We start from the raw sequence: 17220 nt of genomic DNA, 5'->3' as shown, positions 1-17220 counted from the left end.
TCATAACTTTTGAGCTACGTTCTCCATGCCCATGAAGAAATGTTAAGTGCAAAAGAAATAATAATTGAAGACTTTTAATTTAAGCACAGTTATGGATTAGCGGCCCTTGCATCAAATGTCAACCCAAGGGCCAGTTAGCTGTGGCCAGAGGGGAAGGATCGTGTGGTAGGAACACGTGGTAGGAAATGTGGGCTTGTGCTGTTTCCATTCACTGGCACTTAAGGACTTCCTGGGACCATAGCATCTGTAGGCCACAAGAAAAAAGAAAAGTGGGCTGCTGAAGACATAGGTGAGGATGTGAAGGAGTGGTTGGTTGTTAGAATGGGACAAAGAGACTAGTCCTGAGCCCTCCCTCATGTCTTAAAGAGAGGGAGTTCATGGTGTGGGAGCATCACAGAAGGCAGCTGTGTTTCTTTGCAGTGGAGCTAGTTCCCCCTCTGCTGGGTCTTCACAGGGCTGAGACATACCTGGACAGCATGGTCAGCAGCAGTAGGAGAGCTCCTGGCCAGGACTCTCTGTCTGGAGATGGTATAAACTGGCCAGACTCATCCTAAAGACCAAGTGGCACAGACCTGCTTAGGATTCAGTGGTGCAGGGCTGTGAGTGAGTTTTCAGGGCTCTGGGGCCAAAACCAGGGTCTTGCCCCTGGCAGTAAGTACAAGGAGGAGAAGTGGGGTCCTGACCACAAAGGGCACGCAAAAGCAGGGGTTTCCAGTGAGGCCTCAATGAGGCAAGGAATAATGGGTCTGGATGCCCTTTGTGTGGGGGCAGTATCTTCATGTGAATTCACAGCCTAGCCCTGGGGAGATGCTGGATGAGCATCTTGTGTACAGGCTTCTCAAGTGTGAGGTGAGTCAGGCCCAGCTGCAGAGGAAGCATCAGGGAGGCTGTCCTGCCCTGTGGGGCAGTGCAGCAGTGTTATCCTCAGGGGCGAGAAGGTGGCTCTTCATGGCAGATAGGACCAAGGTGACAGATAGGGCCAAACTCAGGGTCAATGTTCACAAAGGAACACTGGAAGGCTCTTGTCTGGAAGGCTGAGGCACCTCTGCTATGACGGGAACAGAGCTGAAGTCCAGAAAGGGGCAGCCGCCACCTTTTCAATTTATTATAGTAAACTGCAGAATGATACTCTTAGGTTTGGGACAAGAGCCCCAGAACCCCACCAGGTAGTCCAGAAGGCCAGAGAGGAGAGCACCTCACCAGTGGCCCTGACATGTACCACCGGCAAGAAGGAGCTGGTGGTACAATGACCATGTCTACGATTTTGGCTGTTTTTTTCATGGTCTGAAATGGGCATCTCTGCTCTTCCATACCTTGGCCTGGATGGGCAGAAGTTGGTAGGGTAGATCCAGGGCTAGGCTGGGTGTTGAAGCCCCCAGAGAGGTTAGCCAGCCAGATCCCAAAGGGCTCTTTAGGGTTGGGGACAGCCAACTAGGGAGAGTAGACCCAGTCTCATGCACAGTATTGGTTAGTGGCCGAGGTCTTTGATGATTCCCACAATATACCAGAGCCAGTAGAGTCTCCAGTAGAGGTGCATCCTCGTCTCTTGCCAGACAGTGTGTTCTGCTGCTTAATACATTGTATATGGGAGATTCTCGGTGAAGTTTCAAGATTAAGTCAGAGAAACAACAGGCAGACCCATCAGCTTCAGGGTGAAGGCATGTCTGGGCAAAGATCAAGTTCCCAGGTGGGGGCAGAGGGCAGAGAACCTATAGATGCTCTGTGCTGTGGGCATGTCTTTGGAACGGGGGCACATGGAGTAGGCTTGGCCACCCAGTGGGAGCCCAGGCTTTCCTTTGTGAGGTGTGCTTGGGCAGGTGGAGACAGACTGAACCGGGGTAGGGCAGTATGGGCGGTAGGATGGACTTAAAATGCCAGGGCTCTAAGTGCCTTTGGGTGAACCTCTTCTTTGCTCATCTGGGACCCAGTTTCTTGACTGGAAATGCAGCAGAATTTGACAGTGTCTGCACGTGGGACCCTGCAGTTTGTCCTAAGGGCTCAATTGAGTGGCCTCTTTGTAAGTAGAAGCCTTTGCTTCCTTCAGTCTAGATCACTTGGTTTCGAAAATGCAGACAGCTTACAAACCTCTGTAAGTTCCACCCACAAAGGGTGCAGCTGCCCCTAGGTCAGAGCTCCATTGAGGCTCACACATCAAGAGCAGGGAAGAGGCAAACCTGTTGACCATATTGAACAGCCAGAGGAGTTGTCCTCATGAAAGGGCATCCTCTGCTAGGCCCAGCTGGGCTGTGGAGTGGGGCCACCTCCAGGGTGTATGCTCAGTTCAGGTGCCCTCCGTTACCTTTTTAACTAGTCTCTCAAGAAACCAAGGGACCCAGCCCCAGGTGGTGGTAGTGGGAGCTAAGCCTCTCCCCTCATCAGCTCCAAACTACCTTGCCACAGGTGGTGGCTTCTCAGCTCCCAGTCCCTCAAACAGAGCTTAAGCGTTCCTGCCAGATTCCACTTGCAGTCTTTCCTTCTGGCCAAGTGGCAAATCTGTTTACCATATTGAAAAGCCAAAGGAGTTGCAAAAAAAGGTGGGGAGAAAAGCTGTTTTATGAATTATAAAATGTGAGCTTGAGTTTCTCTTGCCATGTGATTCATTTCTATATCTCCATTTTCCACCCAAGGAAGGGAATGAAAAACAGGTCTGGATATATGTATGTTGACCATTTGAATTCTGAAAAGTTACAAACAGGAGTTTTGTAGGAAAATAGGGAAGGAAAAATTGGCTTGCTGTTTAAAAAAAGCCTGCGTGAGCCGATTCTCAGCATACATTTCTTACATTCCCCTGTGACAGGTGTGAACTGAGGGAGCTGAGAAGGGAGGTGGTGTCAGGGCCTTCTTTCCTGTGCTCAGCTCCCAAGGGACTCTTGTCTTGCATAGGGATAGGGGTGGCACCAGCAGTGGTTCTTTGTCCCTCTGCAGTGCTGCAAGAAGCCACTAGGTGGGAGTCAGGGACAATGCTGGGAAGTCTAAATCCTAAGGAATAAGGTACATTGTGGGCTTTATATGAGAAAATAGCTTTTTTTCTTTTTTAGATTAGAAAGATGATGTAAGCACTTCTCATTAGCGAAGCTGCTAGACGGTGCACCTGGGTCAGCTGGCAAAGAGTTCTTTCCCATTTTCCTTGGAAACCAGTGGACAAATGGCAGGCAGGGGAGGGCTCCACTGTTTGGGGTTGGGGAGAAGAGACAGGGACAGCTGGTCCTGGGAGTGTAGACTTGACCTTCCATTGGGGATGGTGAGAACCTCCCTCCAAACTCCTTGTAGTGCCTCTTGCTGGGTTGCTGGTGGGATGGCCCTCTCCATTATAGGCCCTCTCCGTTCTAGGAGGCATTTCCTACCCTACAGTGTCTGCCAGGCCCTGCCTCACAGAGGCTTCCTATCGTTTGGTGAATTTCAAATGCATTTTTCCTGGCACTGTGGCCCAGATTGGAGGCCTTTAGACCCTGTAAATTTAGCAGTTTTAGTTTCCCTGTATTTTGATTTTTCCTCCTCAAAGTAAATTTAGCCTATTAAATTCTGGTGATCTGGTTCCTTTCAGACCCGACCTAAAGAGACTGTTTCAGTCCCTAAGAACCAATGTTTATAAATGACCAAGAATGTGCAAACACTGGTGAAAGAGCAAATAAATCCTTCCCCACTAAATTTCTTCCTTCAGCCCCAGGGGACATGGTGGGTGATGTTGCCAGGTTAGCATAACTTGAGGTCTGAGTATGTAGACACCACTTACCCTCCACCCACAAAGACCTGCCAGAGCCACACCACCAAGAGCTATCTCCCCTTTCAGACACTCACTCGTGGGCAGGCTCCAGGGAATTCATATTCCCAGGCCTCTTGTTCAGTATCCTGTGCTTCAGGGAACTTATAAAAGTGGTTTTCTAAACTTTTACTACTGCAGGTGTGGTCCTGGGACCAGCAGTATGAGCATCACCTGGGACCTTGTTAGCAATGCTACACCTACATTTGGCCCACTGCCTCTTTCTTACACCCCATCAGCTAAACATGATTTGTTACACGTTTCAGTGATTGAGGGGGGAAAAAAGTCACAAGACTATTTTATGATTGAAAATTATATAAAATTCAAATTTCAGTGTCCATAAATAAAGTTTTACTAGAACACAGCCATGCATTGGTTTAGGGGTTGGCAATAGTCCCTTTCACCTTAATCATAGCAGAGTTGAGTATGACAGAGACTGTGTGGTCCACCAGATCTAAAGTACTGATCATCCGGGCCTTCACAGGAAAAGTCTGCTGACCCTTGTCCTAACCCACTGTGGTAGTGGGTTCTCCATGCTTGAGCACTGTGGGGACTTGGGCTGTGGTAGCCAGGAGGATGCTTAGTGATCAGGACTCTTCTTGGATTCTACCTTCTCCTGCCCTTCTCTTTGGTGGCAGGCCCACTGTGCTGCACCTCTGTTGAAAGATTCAAGCTTGTATCTGACTTACAGGGAGGGTGTCTTAGCAGCTGCCACCCAAGGCCCAGAGGCCAAGGCTCAGGGCTGAGTAGAGCCCAGGATGTAGGTGATAGGTCAGCAGGACAGCACATGACCCACAGGACTGCTATCAGTCCAGTTCTCACCAGTGACAAGTTCCTGCTGACCCTTGGAAGGAGACAGGAGCAAAACCTCAGGGGACTCTTCCCTCCCCTTCAGCCAGTCCCACAAGAACCTGGAATTCTAGCCAGGTAGGTGAAAATCTTAGGGTTCCCTCCTAAATACCCTAGGTTGGGGGCAGGGACACACTACAGTGAGGTCCCCTGTCCAAACCTGGCCAGCCTGGCCTCTTAGCTGCGTTTTTACACCAGAATGCCTAGGCTTTGTCTCCTGCCCCTTGCCTTCAGCTGACTGCCTCTTGTTCCAGACAGAAATGGTTGCAGATGAACAAAGGGCTTCTGAGAAGGCCCTGGGGGCTGTCAGGGTCACTGTAATGTCCCCTATGCGTGTACCCTTTGTGGTTCCTGAGGCCACCTATCTTCAGAGATGGGTCCTGTGGGCCCTTGGGACTCCACCTCAAAAGAACAGTGTGACGAAAGCAGGAGGCCCAGGCTCCCTACCCCCAGTAATAGGTCAGCCTAAGCCTTTGAAAGAACTGCTTAGCCTTCTAACCTTTGGGGAGTCATGGACCATTTTGGTCATCTGAGAAATTGTTTTAGAGAAGTAGAGATTTATGCATACAAATAGTACTTTGTATATATTTTATGAACATATTTGAGGGCTTATCTGATTCCCTGAAGTCCATCTGTAAACCACTGTGAGACACTCGTGGCCAGAACAGTCTTCTAGGTGTGTGTCCCTCAGAAGGGGGCTGGCACTGGGCTTTGGGGGGCCAGGAGTGAGGAGAGTGGCCTCGGCTTCTGAACCTGTGGCATCTCACATCCACTTCCCTTTTCCCTCCTAACAGCCACACATAGATGCCTTGCTCCTAGATTTTTTTTGAGTGTTAATTTATGGATTTTTTAGTTAAATTACAATGTAAGTAAAATGTATTTTGGTGTTTTTTTTTTTTTCTTTTAAAGGCTGAGGTAAGAATTGCTACTTGAGGATGCCATGAAAATATGTTAAGAATGTAGCTGCAGCTTGTCTAAATTCTTCCCTCCCTCTCTTCCCTCCCTCCTTTCCTGTCCTTTTCTCTCCCTGCACCCTCCTTCACAAGTGAGCTAATAGATGAAGTTGGCCTTGTCTTTTCCTCTTTACTCTGGGGAAATAGTTCTTTAAGTGTCTCTTTAAGTAGAATTTCAGTCTTACTTTGCTGGTCTTACCATTTGAGCCTCATTCTTTCACCCAGAGAATGTTTAAGTTCCTGCTGTATACCAAGAATTGTGCTAGGCATGTAAGTTAGAGAAGTGAGCCAGAACTCGAAAGCACTCCCCGCAGAAGTGAGCCAAAAACTCAAAAGAAGACAGACGTGTGGACAGTTAGCCTAGTTCAGCAGAGGAGCGGGTGCTCCGCAGGGTAGAGACAGGTGCCTGGGCCACACTTCATGGCAACTGGGCTTTAGAATGGAGGATGAGAGGACATGTCCCCTTTTTCCTCCTCTCTTATTCCAGAGCCTACAGAAGGGAATGAGTTCCTCTAAGAAGAGCAGGAGCTTCTCCTGTCCTGCCGGGACTGGGGCTCTGTTCCCCTCTCCCCACCAGCCCCCAAGTCAGCTCCCTTGCCACCTCCTTTCTGAGGCCCAGATACACCTTTGTGATAGACCAAGTGGTTATTCTTTATTTACCCAGGGCAGGAAGTTGGTTTCATTTGCCTTGGATGCTGGGCAAGTGTATATTGACTAAATGAATTTCTTCATTTGAGTTTCCCAGGCTTTTAGAAAAGAAAACAACCTACCCACCCCATTGCAGCCTTAGAGATATTCTTCACTGGCGCAGCCTGTGACAGTCTGGGTGGGTCCCAGCCCATGCTCTGGAGCAGGGCCAGAGGTGAGGAGGAAGGGGCTAAGCTCAGGGCAGGAGCATCAGAGCAGCTTTTCCTTTATGGCCTTTGCATGGGTGTGTCTCCAGGAATTTACTCCTCCCCTCATGCCAGCTGCTGGGCAGAGCTGACCTCCCCACCGCCTCTGTGGTCTCCATGGGCTGGGCCAGTCTGCTGGGGATGGTGCTGCCAGGCATTGTTTCGGCCCTGCCTTTAGCGCCCTGTTTCTGGCTGTGGGGAATGTGCTGCCATGCTGGGGGGCATGCTGACACCCAGCAGAGCCTGCTCTTCTGTCTGGGAGTTCCAGGAAAGCCCTGAGGGGACCCCTGAGAGCACCAGGAAGCCCCAGGCACTCAACAATGGGCGTCTGCAAGTCCCTTGCCAAAGCAGAGCTCAGAGACCTTGCATGTAACCACAGCTCCTGCCGCACCCACATCAAAGGTCATTTTCATGATCAGTCATAGCCAAAGGCCACACATTAAAGGCTGGGTGAGGGAGAAAATTTACTTTTAGGATGGGAGTAGGAGATGGGAGGTGGCATCTGGGGATGGCAAAGCCAGCATGTGACCAGCCCTCAGTAGGATATAGCTCCCTCCCAGTCTCTACCAGCTTTCCAAGGCTCCTGCCTACTCAGGGCTGCTCCCTAAGTCTCATGTAAACACACATGAAGCAGCCTCACCCTTCCCACCTCCTTGATTGGTAAAGCCAGGTAGTCTAGAGCCAGAGCCAGGGCAGGTGGCAGGAAGGCAGGTCTGGGACTTGACAGGCAGCACCTCCCAGGCCTCTGGTACAGAATGTGGCCTCTGGGAGCCCTAGGTGGGGGCTGACCACAGCATAGGCAGGGCTAGACTCCCCCGAGGCTGCAGCAGTTGGTTTCTGGTGGAGAGTGCCACCAGCACTAATGAAGAAGACACCCTTCACAGAGCCCGGCACACAGTAGGGACAAGGACTCAGAGTGGGACCAGTTCTGAATCTGTTCTTTTTTGGAAACAACAAGTTTTCTTCCTGGCACAGCCTGTTGCTCGTCTGGAAAAGGGGTAGGCGTGGGCTGCGGGGTGGGGGTCAGGCTGTGTGTGGGAACCAGCAAGCTCCTCCAAGAGCAGCACTTATTTTTAGTCTTCTCCCCAGTCCCAAATAAACTGAGAGCAGCTGGGAGCCCTGGGTAAACGCTGAGTGAAGCAGAGACAGGAAATCGGGGCTCTCGGTAATGAGTTCCAGCCACTCCAGAAGGGGGAAGCCAGACAAGGAATTTTCTTCAGGACTGGTTCCCTCTGGCAGGCTCTGGTATTATCACTGAGAAGAACATTCCCGTGTGTGTGCCTGTGTGTTGTGTTTACAACCCCTGTCCAAGTCTTTTTTTTCCCCTACATTTTTATTAGGTTTGAGTGCTCCGTAGGGCTCTGCATCCCAGTCCCCCCAGGGTGTGTGTGTGTGTGCACGCGCCTGTGGGGGTCGTGGGGGAGGACCCTGGCACGGCACAGTCTGGGCTGAGTCCTTGTGTATCTGAAACTGTCTAGGGAAAGACTGAAGGACGCAGGCCAGAGAAGTGGGGAAATTTGAACACAGCTTGGTGTTCCCGAGGGGGGAGGGGACAGAGGCAAGGAAGAGGCGAGAACTTGGTCTCCAGCCAGAAAAAGGGCTTTTTCAACCAAGGAATCTAACTGCTGACATGGGTGCCCAGCATGGATGGGGACATTGATGTTTACAAGCATTTCTCGTGGCTGAAGAGGGTAAGTGGCTGGCTGCTTTGTCTGTGTCTCCATGGAGATGAGTGAAGGGGAGACCCTTTAGGGTATTTGTGGGAGGTGTGTTGGGGGGTGGGTATTGTCCAGCAAAAGCCCTGTTGTGGCCAAGTTCTACATGAGAATCTAATTATAGACACCAGGGGAGAAAACAGTCAGCTGTCTTTGTTTCTCTGCTGACATTCTGGTGAATGAGCCTCTGTACAGAAAGGCAAGAATGGAGTGAGGAAATTGAGTTATTTTAACTTTGGCACTTAAACAGTCAGAGGCTCCGAACACCGTGACCAAAAAAATGTGTCCATCGGTTTGAGGACACAGAGAGGAAGCTGCTGCCTTTTTAAATGTGCTGAATTTGGAAGTTGTTTAACTCATTCTCAACTCTAATGTTAGCCAGCGTGAAGGGCACATCTGCTGCCAGCCAAACGAGCTGCTGCCTTTCTGAGACGGCTCTCAGAGTTCTCCTTTGAATACTGTGAGGCTGAGGGTTTAGGTTGCAAGTTGTGCATGCCCTTCCTTTAGGGGATGAATGTGAACAAGGGATGAATGAATGTTGGGGGCTGGGGTGGCATCATACTCATGCCATTCGGCTGTCTCTTCTTTTGTGGTTGCCTTTAAATTGGCTAAGATAGGTATGTGTTAATTTTCACACTGAGGGATTTTAGGCTGAATGTTTTTGTAGAGGCAGGAAGGACAAAAACAGCTGACAGATAAGAGATTTGACATTGTAACTGCAGAAGGACAGGAAAGGCATAAAGTGTCCAGCTCAGAAGGAGCTTGCAGATCCCTGGACTCCAACTCCCAAGCACTAGCCGGCTGGCCTTTGTGTGTGCCCTCTGCAGCACTCTTTCGGAAACTATTTACTGAGTTTCGGGTATGGGGTGTACAGTGGTGAGCAAAGTAGAACCACCCTCCATGGACCTTCCACCTGCTGCTGGAGCTGGAGGTTAAATACTGCCAGGAAATAAACCTCAGATTGCAAACTGATAAGAGTATTGAGGAGGAACAGCAGGAGTGCAGGGTGACTGTTCTGACTGAGAAGGAGGGGTCAGGGAGCCCTCTGGGAGGAAATTACATTTCATGAAACCTGAAAGAGCAGTGGGAGTGAGTCAGGTGGAAAACAGGGTGAAGAACATTCCACGCAAAGGGGATGGTGTATGTAGTTTCGAAAGCAAGAGGGAATCTGGGCAAGTGGCAGGACAGAGAAGGGTGGTGTGGCTGAGCTTCATGGGGGTGGGCAGAGATAGGCAGGTGCCAGGTCATGCAGGACAGCTGAAGGCATGGAGAAGGGTTGATGTGGTCTATATGCTGGGGGAGAGGGGCTTGCAGCTGGGAAGTGACATGAGATTTATTGGGGGTCCAGTATGTATTTTAAGAAAATTACTCTAGCTGTGATGTGGTCTATGGAAGGCCATGCTGGGAAAAGTGAGGCAGCTGAACACAATTACAGGGCTGGAGGGCTTGAAGGGATCAGCCAGTATAAACCCCTCATTTAGAAAGGCCCAAGAGAGGCTCAGAGCCTCATGGTTATGAGTGTCATGGCTCTTTGTGGTGCAGCCTGGTCATGTGCCCTGTTCTCTACCTCCCAGTCCAGTCCTGTTCCTTCATCTCCTCTGCCAAATATGTAGAAAATTATTGGTTTAGAACCCAGCAGAAATATTGTCTGTTCTCAGCTCCTGGGGCATCACACCTACCAGAGAGCCTGCTGGCAAAGGTTTGAATCATCTTAAGTAAAAAGCTTTACTGAGGAGATGCTGCAGGGAAGCAGGTAAGAAGTGCACCTCCCATCACTTAGTCTTTATTTCCTCCTATCCAAAACAAAGCTCTTAACCAAGGGGTCCTTCCAGCCAACATGTGCTTGGAATTATTGGAGCCAGATCCCAGCCCCTGGGGCAGATGTTGTAACTCTGTACCTCATGCAAGACAAGCTCTGTGTGTGGAGGAACTAATTCTGCATGGGATGAGGTGTAAGAAGGCCCTTTCCATCCTGAGACTCGGGTATGAGCTCTGGTCACTGGGAACAGTTGGAAGTTTGCTGAGGGGAGCTTTAAGCAAGGAAACTTCAGAATCTTGCAGGATGACTCATAGCTAAACAAATATTTTTCTTCTGCTTTTTGAAGAACATTTTTTAAAAAGTAAAACAAAGGGTTAGATATGTCATTGGTAGTGTGATCAGAGACTTTCCCTATTCTTTACTCTAAACCAGACGTCCTCAAACTTTTTAAACAGGGGGCCAATTCACTGTCCCTCAGACTGTTGGAGGGCCAGACTATAGTTTAAAAAAAAACAACTATGAACAAATTCCTGTGCACACTGCACATATCTTATTTTGAAGTAAAAAACAAAACGGAAACAAATAGAATTCACACAGCTTCATGTGGCCCGCCGGCCACAGTTTGAGGACGCCTGCTCTAAACACTACTGCCATTTAAAAAAAAAAAACCTTCTTTAAAAAAAGTCCCTTTCATCTTGTGACCCTGGTCATGAGCCCTAGTCTCTTACGTCTGCCCTGTTGAGCTCCCAAGCATACTACTCTCTCCCTTTTTGAACATTTCCCCCCATATGTGCTCCTTCTCATTCCTACCTACTTTGTCTGAGTCCATCAAGCTGCCCCACCCACGCCCCACATCCTTTACTGATCCCAGCCTGAGGCTCTGGCACTTCTTATCTGCACGCTCACCTCTACTCTTTCTCCTGTGCTGGGCTGAAGGGGCTTGGAGAGCAGGTTTCTCTGAACCCATGGTTTTGAAGGTGAAAACACTGTCTCCTTCATTCTCCTGTACAGAAGAGTGGAGGGGGTGGACCCTAGAGGAAGAGGGCCTGCACAAGGTGTGACCTGGTACATAGAGTAAGAGCCCTTGCCTTTTGTACCAGCCAAGAGGGTAATGCCTCAAGGTGAGGGGAAGATAGTGTTCAAGGAGGCAAAGAAATGGAGGAGAAATATTTGCTCAGAAGAGAAGCATTGATCGAGGGCCTTTGAGAGACCGAATGGTGTTTACTCTTACAGTTAAGAGCATGGAGTTTAGTGAAGCTTGGATTAGAATCCTGGCTTTGCCCTGTTCACTAGCTATATGATCATTATCTCAAAACCTGTATTCTCCATATGTAAAATAAGGAAGATAATAGTACCTGCCACGTATAGGTTTTTTGAAGATCAGGTAAGCTAATGCGTATAAAATGCTTAGCATAGTGCCATGCGTGTAGCAGCATTCAATAACACGTTTGCTTTTAACTTACTGGTTATTACCAGGAAGGGGAAAAGTGAAAGAGGATCAGGTCCTCTCGGAGCAGTGCAGCTTAGCCCCCTCAGTACTTCAGCTCTAGGCTCCTTCCTACATTCCAGATGGAGATCTGGCCCCCCATAGCTAACCAGAGGCCCCATTGTCTGTTGACTACCCCCAGCCTGGCTGTGGTTGCTGAGTGAAGGCTGATCAGGGCCAGTGCTCCAGTTCCTTTTCCTAACAGTTGAAGCCTAGGGACAAGGTAATCTCCTGCCACAAGTATCCAGAGGGCCTCAGCCCCCTCAGCTATGTGGTTCCTGGCTGACAAACAGCTCACACCTGTCCTGCATTGAGATTAGTGGCTCCAACCCACACATACATGAAAGACCTTCAAAAATAGCTCTAAGTGGTGGTCTGTGGGACCCACACACTGCCCTGTAAGCAGGAGTTCATTTTCCAAGGAACAGAAACCCCATCACTGTCAGCATCTTCACACCATTCCCTGGCTTTTCAGCACTCTCAATGTTTAAGCCGAATTCCAACTCAAAGTCACAAAGAAAATGGAATCACCATGGATTCCCCATGCAATTGGCTTGGGTTCTGCAGTAGAATGTGGAATGAACTCAGGCTGCTAATGTGAGACTTTGTTCTGTGTCATCTGGTACTCAAATGGGTGATCTGATAGCTTGACTACTGAAGGCAGACACACCCAGGCATCCCAGCTTCACATGCCGACTAACCTTCCATCCATGGTGAACTGGACTGAACACTGGAGAGGTAGCCAGCAGCCTCTGTGGAAGCTACTCCTACAGAGTAAGAGCATCGATCTGGACCCCTGGGGTTCATGTCTCATCTCTGTGTAACCTCGGATAATTTATTCCTAAGATTCTGTTTCCTTGACTATAGAATATGGATAAAGGGTTCCGTATATGTAGAGTGCTTAGAATGTACTCCCTAATGTTAGTTAGGGGATGATGACATTGATTATAACTGATGTCTGGTTATTCCAGAGCCATGCACCCAACCTTGGGTCCAAGGAGAGGAGTTTTTCAAGTCGATTGGAAAAGCAACAGTGTGCTTGCTTAAAGATGCTAGTTGTCTATGTTTTCCTACAGGTAGTAGGTACCTCCCGTATCCAGCCAGAGCACCTAAGGTGACTGCTAATCCCATTCCTTCCCCAGTATAATTTAGGAGCTAAAATTCTGCCAGCCCTGACCCCCAGCATCCATGACTCCTATCTGTCAGCTCCTTGAGGAGAGGCCCTTTGGCCTCTATTACCCAGTGGGATTTAATAAAGTGGCATCATACCAGGGTCATTTGCTGAATAGTTCGCAGGTACTTCAGAGCACCACAGCCAGTGGTAGTTTCACAGGCTGGCAACAGTGCTTGGGGATCCTTTGACTCATCCCTGCATTCCTGTCTCTCCTGTCCTCTGTAGAAGCTCTTTTGCACTTTTCTATTTGTCTCCAACCTTATAACTCCCCTCTTAACTGGGGTCACTGTCTACTTCACTGATAATAAGAAAAACAGCGAAACTTGGATGAATCTCACATGTTCTTTCCTTTTCACCACTAAATTTAACCATTCACTGCTATCATTTTTCAGCTTCGTTCTATTTCACTGGCTACCAGTTCCTCCTCTTGGTCGAGGCTATCACAGTATCGTGTCCTATTGATCCAATCTTGCCCCAGCTCCTCTTGTTCTTCTGATTGCTGCTTCCCTTAACTCCTCCCTGCCTAGCTGTACTTTGCCCTTGGTGGAAAATGCTTCTCCTCGATTCTGGGGAAAAAAAACAAATCAAAACTATCCTTGACCCTGTGCTTGTCTATTGATGCTGCCTTACAACTTACCTTTCTTTACCACTGGGATTTTTGAAAGAGCAGTCTAAAAACTTACCAGCTCTGCTTTTCCTGGTCACTCCCATACCCACTGCACACTTGCTTTGTTCCTATGGTCAGCTTCAAAACTCCTTCTCTGGGCTCGGTGCCTGTGGCTCAAGCAGCTAAGGCGCCAGCCGCATACACCTGAGCTGGTGGGTTGGAATCCAGCCCGGCCCGCCAAACAACAATGACGGCTGCAACCAAAAAATAACTAGGCATTGTCCCAGCTACTTGGGAGGCAGAGGCAGGAGAATCCCTTGAGTCCAAGAGTTGGAGGTTGCTGTGAGCTGTGATGCTACGGCACTCTACCCAGGGTGACAGCTTGAGGCTTTGTCTAAAAAAAAAACACAAAAACTCCTTCTCTGATGTTATTCTTACTACTTCTGGTTCCCAGTCAATCTTTCCTATCCATTTTCCCCTGAATTCATTCCTATTTGTGAATCTTGTAGGGTTAATGGCCTTTTTTGTGACCAAAGGAGCAACTCTCTCACTTTTTTGGGCCTCATCTTATTCTGTATTTTCTGGCTATGGCTCTTTTATTCCTAGTTGATTGATGGCTCATTGTACAGAATGTCTAGGGAGTCCAGGAGGCATCAGGTAGTTAGCTCTCATGCCTCCAGGTGAGCTGAAGCAACCACAGCGCCCACTCCACCCTAGCTGCAGCACCCATTGTTGGCATGCTGTCTCTGAAGGTATCTTCAGTTATAATGAGTCAGTGTGTCTATTGGAGTTGGCAAGATGAGGAAAGTCTTCAAAGAGTCTTTTCTTTTCATTCTCCTCCTAGCTTTAATATCATCCCTTCACAGGATACCAGCACACATGCAAATACTACTTTTACAGCCCAGTTCCAAGAGCTTCTTATGTATCCAGCCACCTGACAAGAGCATTTAGCAGTGACCAACTTTAGCCAAGGCTATCATTTTGGGAAAAGATCTTGGTGAATGAAATGCCTTTTTCTCTAAATCTAGTTCTCCACGAGGATCAGTTAGTTGTCTCACACCAAATCCTGGAGTTGGATACCTGTCTTCAAGGTATCTTTTGTTTGCCGTGTTAGTGCTGGAAGGCCAGAATGTGTGAAGGGCGGTAATGTCATGCCTTTGTGAGTAGCAGAACTGTATTGGGAAGACTGTTTTTAAAGGCGTTATTCTATTCTCCTAGGGGAATTTCTTCTTCTTTTTTAATATGTATGTTTGTTTATTTATTTATTAATGTATTGAGACAGAGTCTACTCTGTTGCCCTTGGTAGAGTGCTATGGCATCATAGCTCACAGCAACCTCAAACTCTTGGGCACAAGCGATACTCTTGCCTTAGTCTTCCAAGTAGCTGGGATTACAGATACCCACCACGATGCCCAGTTGTATTTTAGAGATGGGGTCTCGCTCTTGCTCAGGCTGGTCTCAACCCCCTGAGCTCAGGCAATCCACCTGCCTCACCCTCCCAGAGTGCTAGGATTATAGGCATGAGCCACTGCCTTGGCCCCCTAGGGGAATTTGTTTAACCTTCAGACATCATTCAAATGGTACCCCTGCTGTAAAGCCTTCTCCCTCTTTTGAAGGTAATTTTATTCATCCCTCTCCAATACCCTTGGTATATTTACTACATCCTAATGTAAAGGTCAATTTTTCCCCCTTTTCTATTCTCCTTCCTTATGCAACTATAGAGCCTTTTAAAGTCAAGGACTGAATCATTGCTTAGAACAGAGAGTGCCACCCAGTAGGTGCTCAGGAATATTCAAGTCATTGAATAAACTCATGAATGGAGTGTTATGACGTGAGCATTGGTCAATCAAGAAGGTTTTTAATTACTATTTATGAACTCTACTTTGTTCTTCCTTAAAGGTGGACATTTAGATCATTGAATGGTCTATTAAAAAATAGCCTCCCTTTATATAGAATTGAAACCAAGAGAAAGCTGAGCGTAAGGGCCAAAGTCAGGATAGGATATCTCCTATTTGAGTCCTGGTAGCTGAGGACATAACTGCAGTCCGTTCACAGTCTTATCTGAAAGAACGCTCTTTAACTGTGTGCCAGAGATGGCAGATTGGCTTGACTGTTCTTCACCTAGAAAAAGTAGAACTGGTCCTGGAAACAGTTGAGTTTATATGAACTGCCAGAAAACCCAAAAACCTTTTTTTTTTTTTTTTTTTTCTGAGACAGAATCTCACTTTGTCAGCTTTAGGAGAGTGCCGTGGTGTCATAGCTCACAGCAACCTCAAATGCCTGAACTCAAGTGATTCTCTTACCTCAGCCTACTGAGTATTTGGGACTACAGGCCCCCACCACGGTGCCCGGTTATTTTTAGAGATGGAATCTCACTCTTGCTCAGGCTGGTCTCAAAACTCCTGAGCTCAAGTAATCTACCCATCTTGGCCTCCCAGAGTGCTAGGATTATAGGTATGAGCCACCATACCCAGCCCCCTAAAAGTTCTTAATCAAAAGAATCTAGAGGAAGCTTACCTATTTGACTACAACCTTTATGACTCATGTATTTTTTTTTTTTTATTTTAAATCCCTTATTTTTAAGGTCTGTACTTTCCAGGTTTCTAAAAGGCTTATATGTGGGTAGTGTTTCTGAGCTTGCAATATAGCCTTAGTGATTATGACATCTCCTCTAAGGCCTGTGCGTTTTGTTTTCTTATTGAGCTAAAAATGCATTATCTAAGTGGGTAAAGAACGAAGAATTATTCTAAGATTCACCCAGGGCCAAGATTTACCCAGTGTATTGTGTTCAAAATCTCAGCATATTTACAGGCAAAGAGGCATCTACAATTTAATGCTCTGAACAGCTGAGACAGTGTTCAGGACTGTGCCAGGATCCTGAAGAAAAGAGAATTTTGTAGCTTATTAGAAGCCCTGAAGGAAATGTGATTCTACTTGGTCAAGACAACAAACCTTGATATGTGGGATAAAAAAGGAAAGAAGGTCTGTTTTGAGGACCCCAAGGCAGGACTCTGAGAAGCAACTGTTGGCCCTGAAAACCAATATGATGGCTTGAGTTGTCACACTGGGGAGCTGACTGTCTCAGGACTTTCCATACTCCTTCCTAGCATATCAGGTGACCTCCCTTGCCCCATTTGATTGCTCTGGAATCATTTTTGTCCCCATACTCAAGAGTAGTGCTAGCAGGAAGTCTCCTGGACATCCAGTTGGGGAATATTTATAGAACTGCCCTCACCCAGCATCCCTGAGGGTATGCCAGAAAACGTGTGAAGTGGTGCACTCCTGGCAGATGCCAGCCAGGCCATAAAGGGGTCGCACTCCTGGGGACTCTGTATGACTCCAGCCTTGTCATCAAGCATGCACCCCCTCATCTAGAAATCTGTGGAGGGCCCAGCATGGCTATCTGTTGGCCATGCTGCAGTGGCAGGGTCAGGTCAGAAGTGAGCAAGCCCCATAGGTCTGACCAGCCACTGCAGGAAGAGGGTATTGTTTGTAGGAGGCCACCAGGGATTGATTTGGCTAGTAAAGTTCACTTTTAACCTGAACTCGATCTGACGTCTAGATAAGAACAGAAATAAAAATTCAAGTGATTATGATTGGTCATTACTAGCTATAGAAATTCTCAATGTATTTATTATTAAACATGTATGTAGCATGTGTTACTTATAGTAATTAGTAAAGCACTTATAAAGAGGAAAACATTAGGGCTAGGTGCATGGTTCACACTTGTAATCCCAACACTCGGGGAGGTTGAGGTGGGTGGATCTCTTGAGCTCACAAGTTTGAGAAGACTAAGAGCGAGACCCTGTCTCTAAAAACTAGCCAGGCGTTGTGGGCACCTGTAGTCCCAGCTAGTTGGTAGACTAAGACAAAAGAATCACTTAAGCCCAAGAGTTTGAGGTTGCTGTGAGCTCTGATGTCATATCACTCTACTGTGGACAAGAAAGTGAGACTCTGTCTCCAAAAAAAAAAGGAAAACATGGTGGTCCTAACGATATGTCTCTAAATATGAGCATCTTTTAAG

The 17220-nt window shown here is 47.8% G+C and overlaps 1 protein-coding gene across 23 annotated transcripts in view; it reads left to right on the top strand.

The window, feature by feature from the left end:
• The window catches only part of PPFIBP2 (PPFIA binding protein 2), a 156256-nt gene that overhangs the window by 54455 nt on the left and 84581 nt on the right, over positions 1-17220 (top strand). For 2 of the 23 annotated variants that reach the window (XM_053561091.1, XM_053561089.1), the window contains exon 1: positions 4582-4687. The exons of 18 other annotated variants lie outside the window; for them this stretch is intronic. Coding sequence is in view for 3 of the 5 variants with exons in the window: in XM_053561090.1 (XP_053417065.1) it covers positions 9236-9435; positions 15537-15540 (204 nt within the window). In the remaining 2 variants the exon portion in view is untranslated. Of the gene's footprint in view, positions 1-4581; positions 4688-7047; positions 8147-8393; positions 9436-15536; positions 15541-17220 lie in introns of those variants that run through there. 3 more of the 23 variants (XM_053561090.1, XM_053561085.1, XM_053561087.1) reach the window with 3 other exon arrangements.

The sequence above is a fragment of the Nycticebus coucang genome, chromosome 14, assembly GCF_027406575.1.
Source record: "Nycticebus coucang isolate mNycCou1 chromosome 14, mNycCou1.pri, whole genome shotgun sequence".
Taxonomy (NCBI): Eukaryota; Metazoa; Chordata; class Mammalia; order Primates; family Lorisidae; genus Nycticebus; species Nycticebus coucang.
Note: the sequence above shows the minus strand (reverse complement) of the source record. Positions and strands in the feature narration are given on the sequence as shown.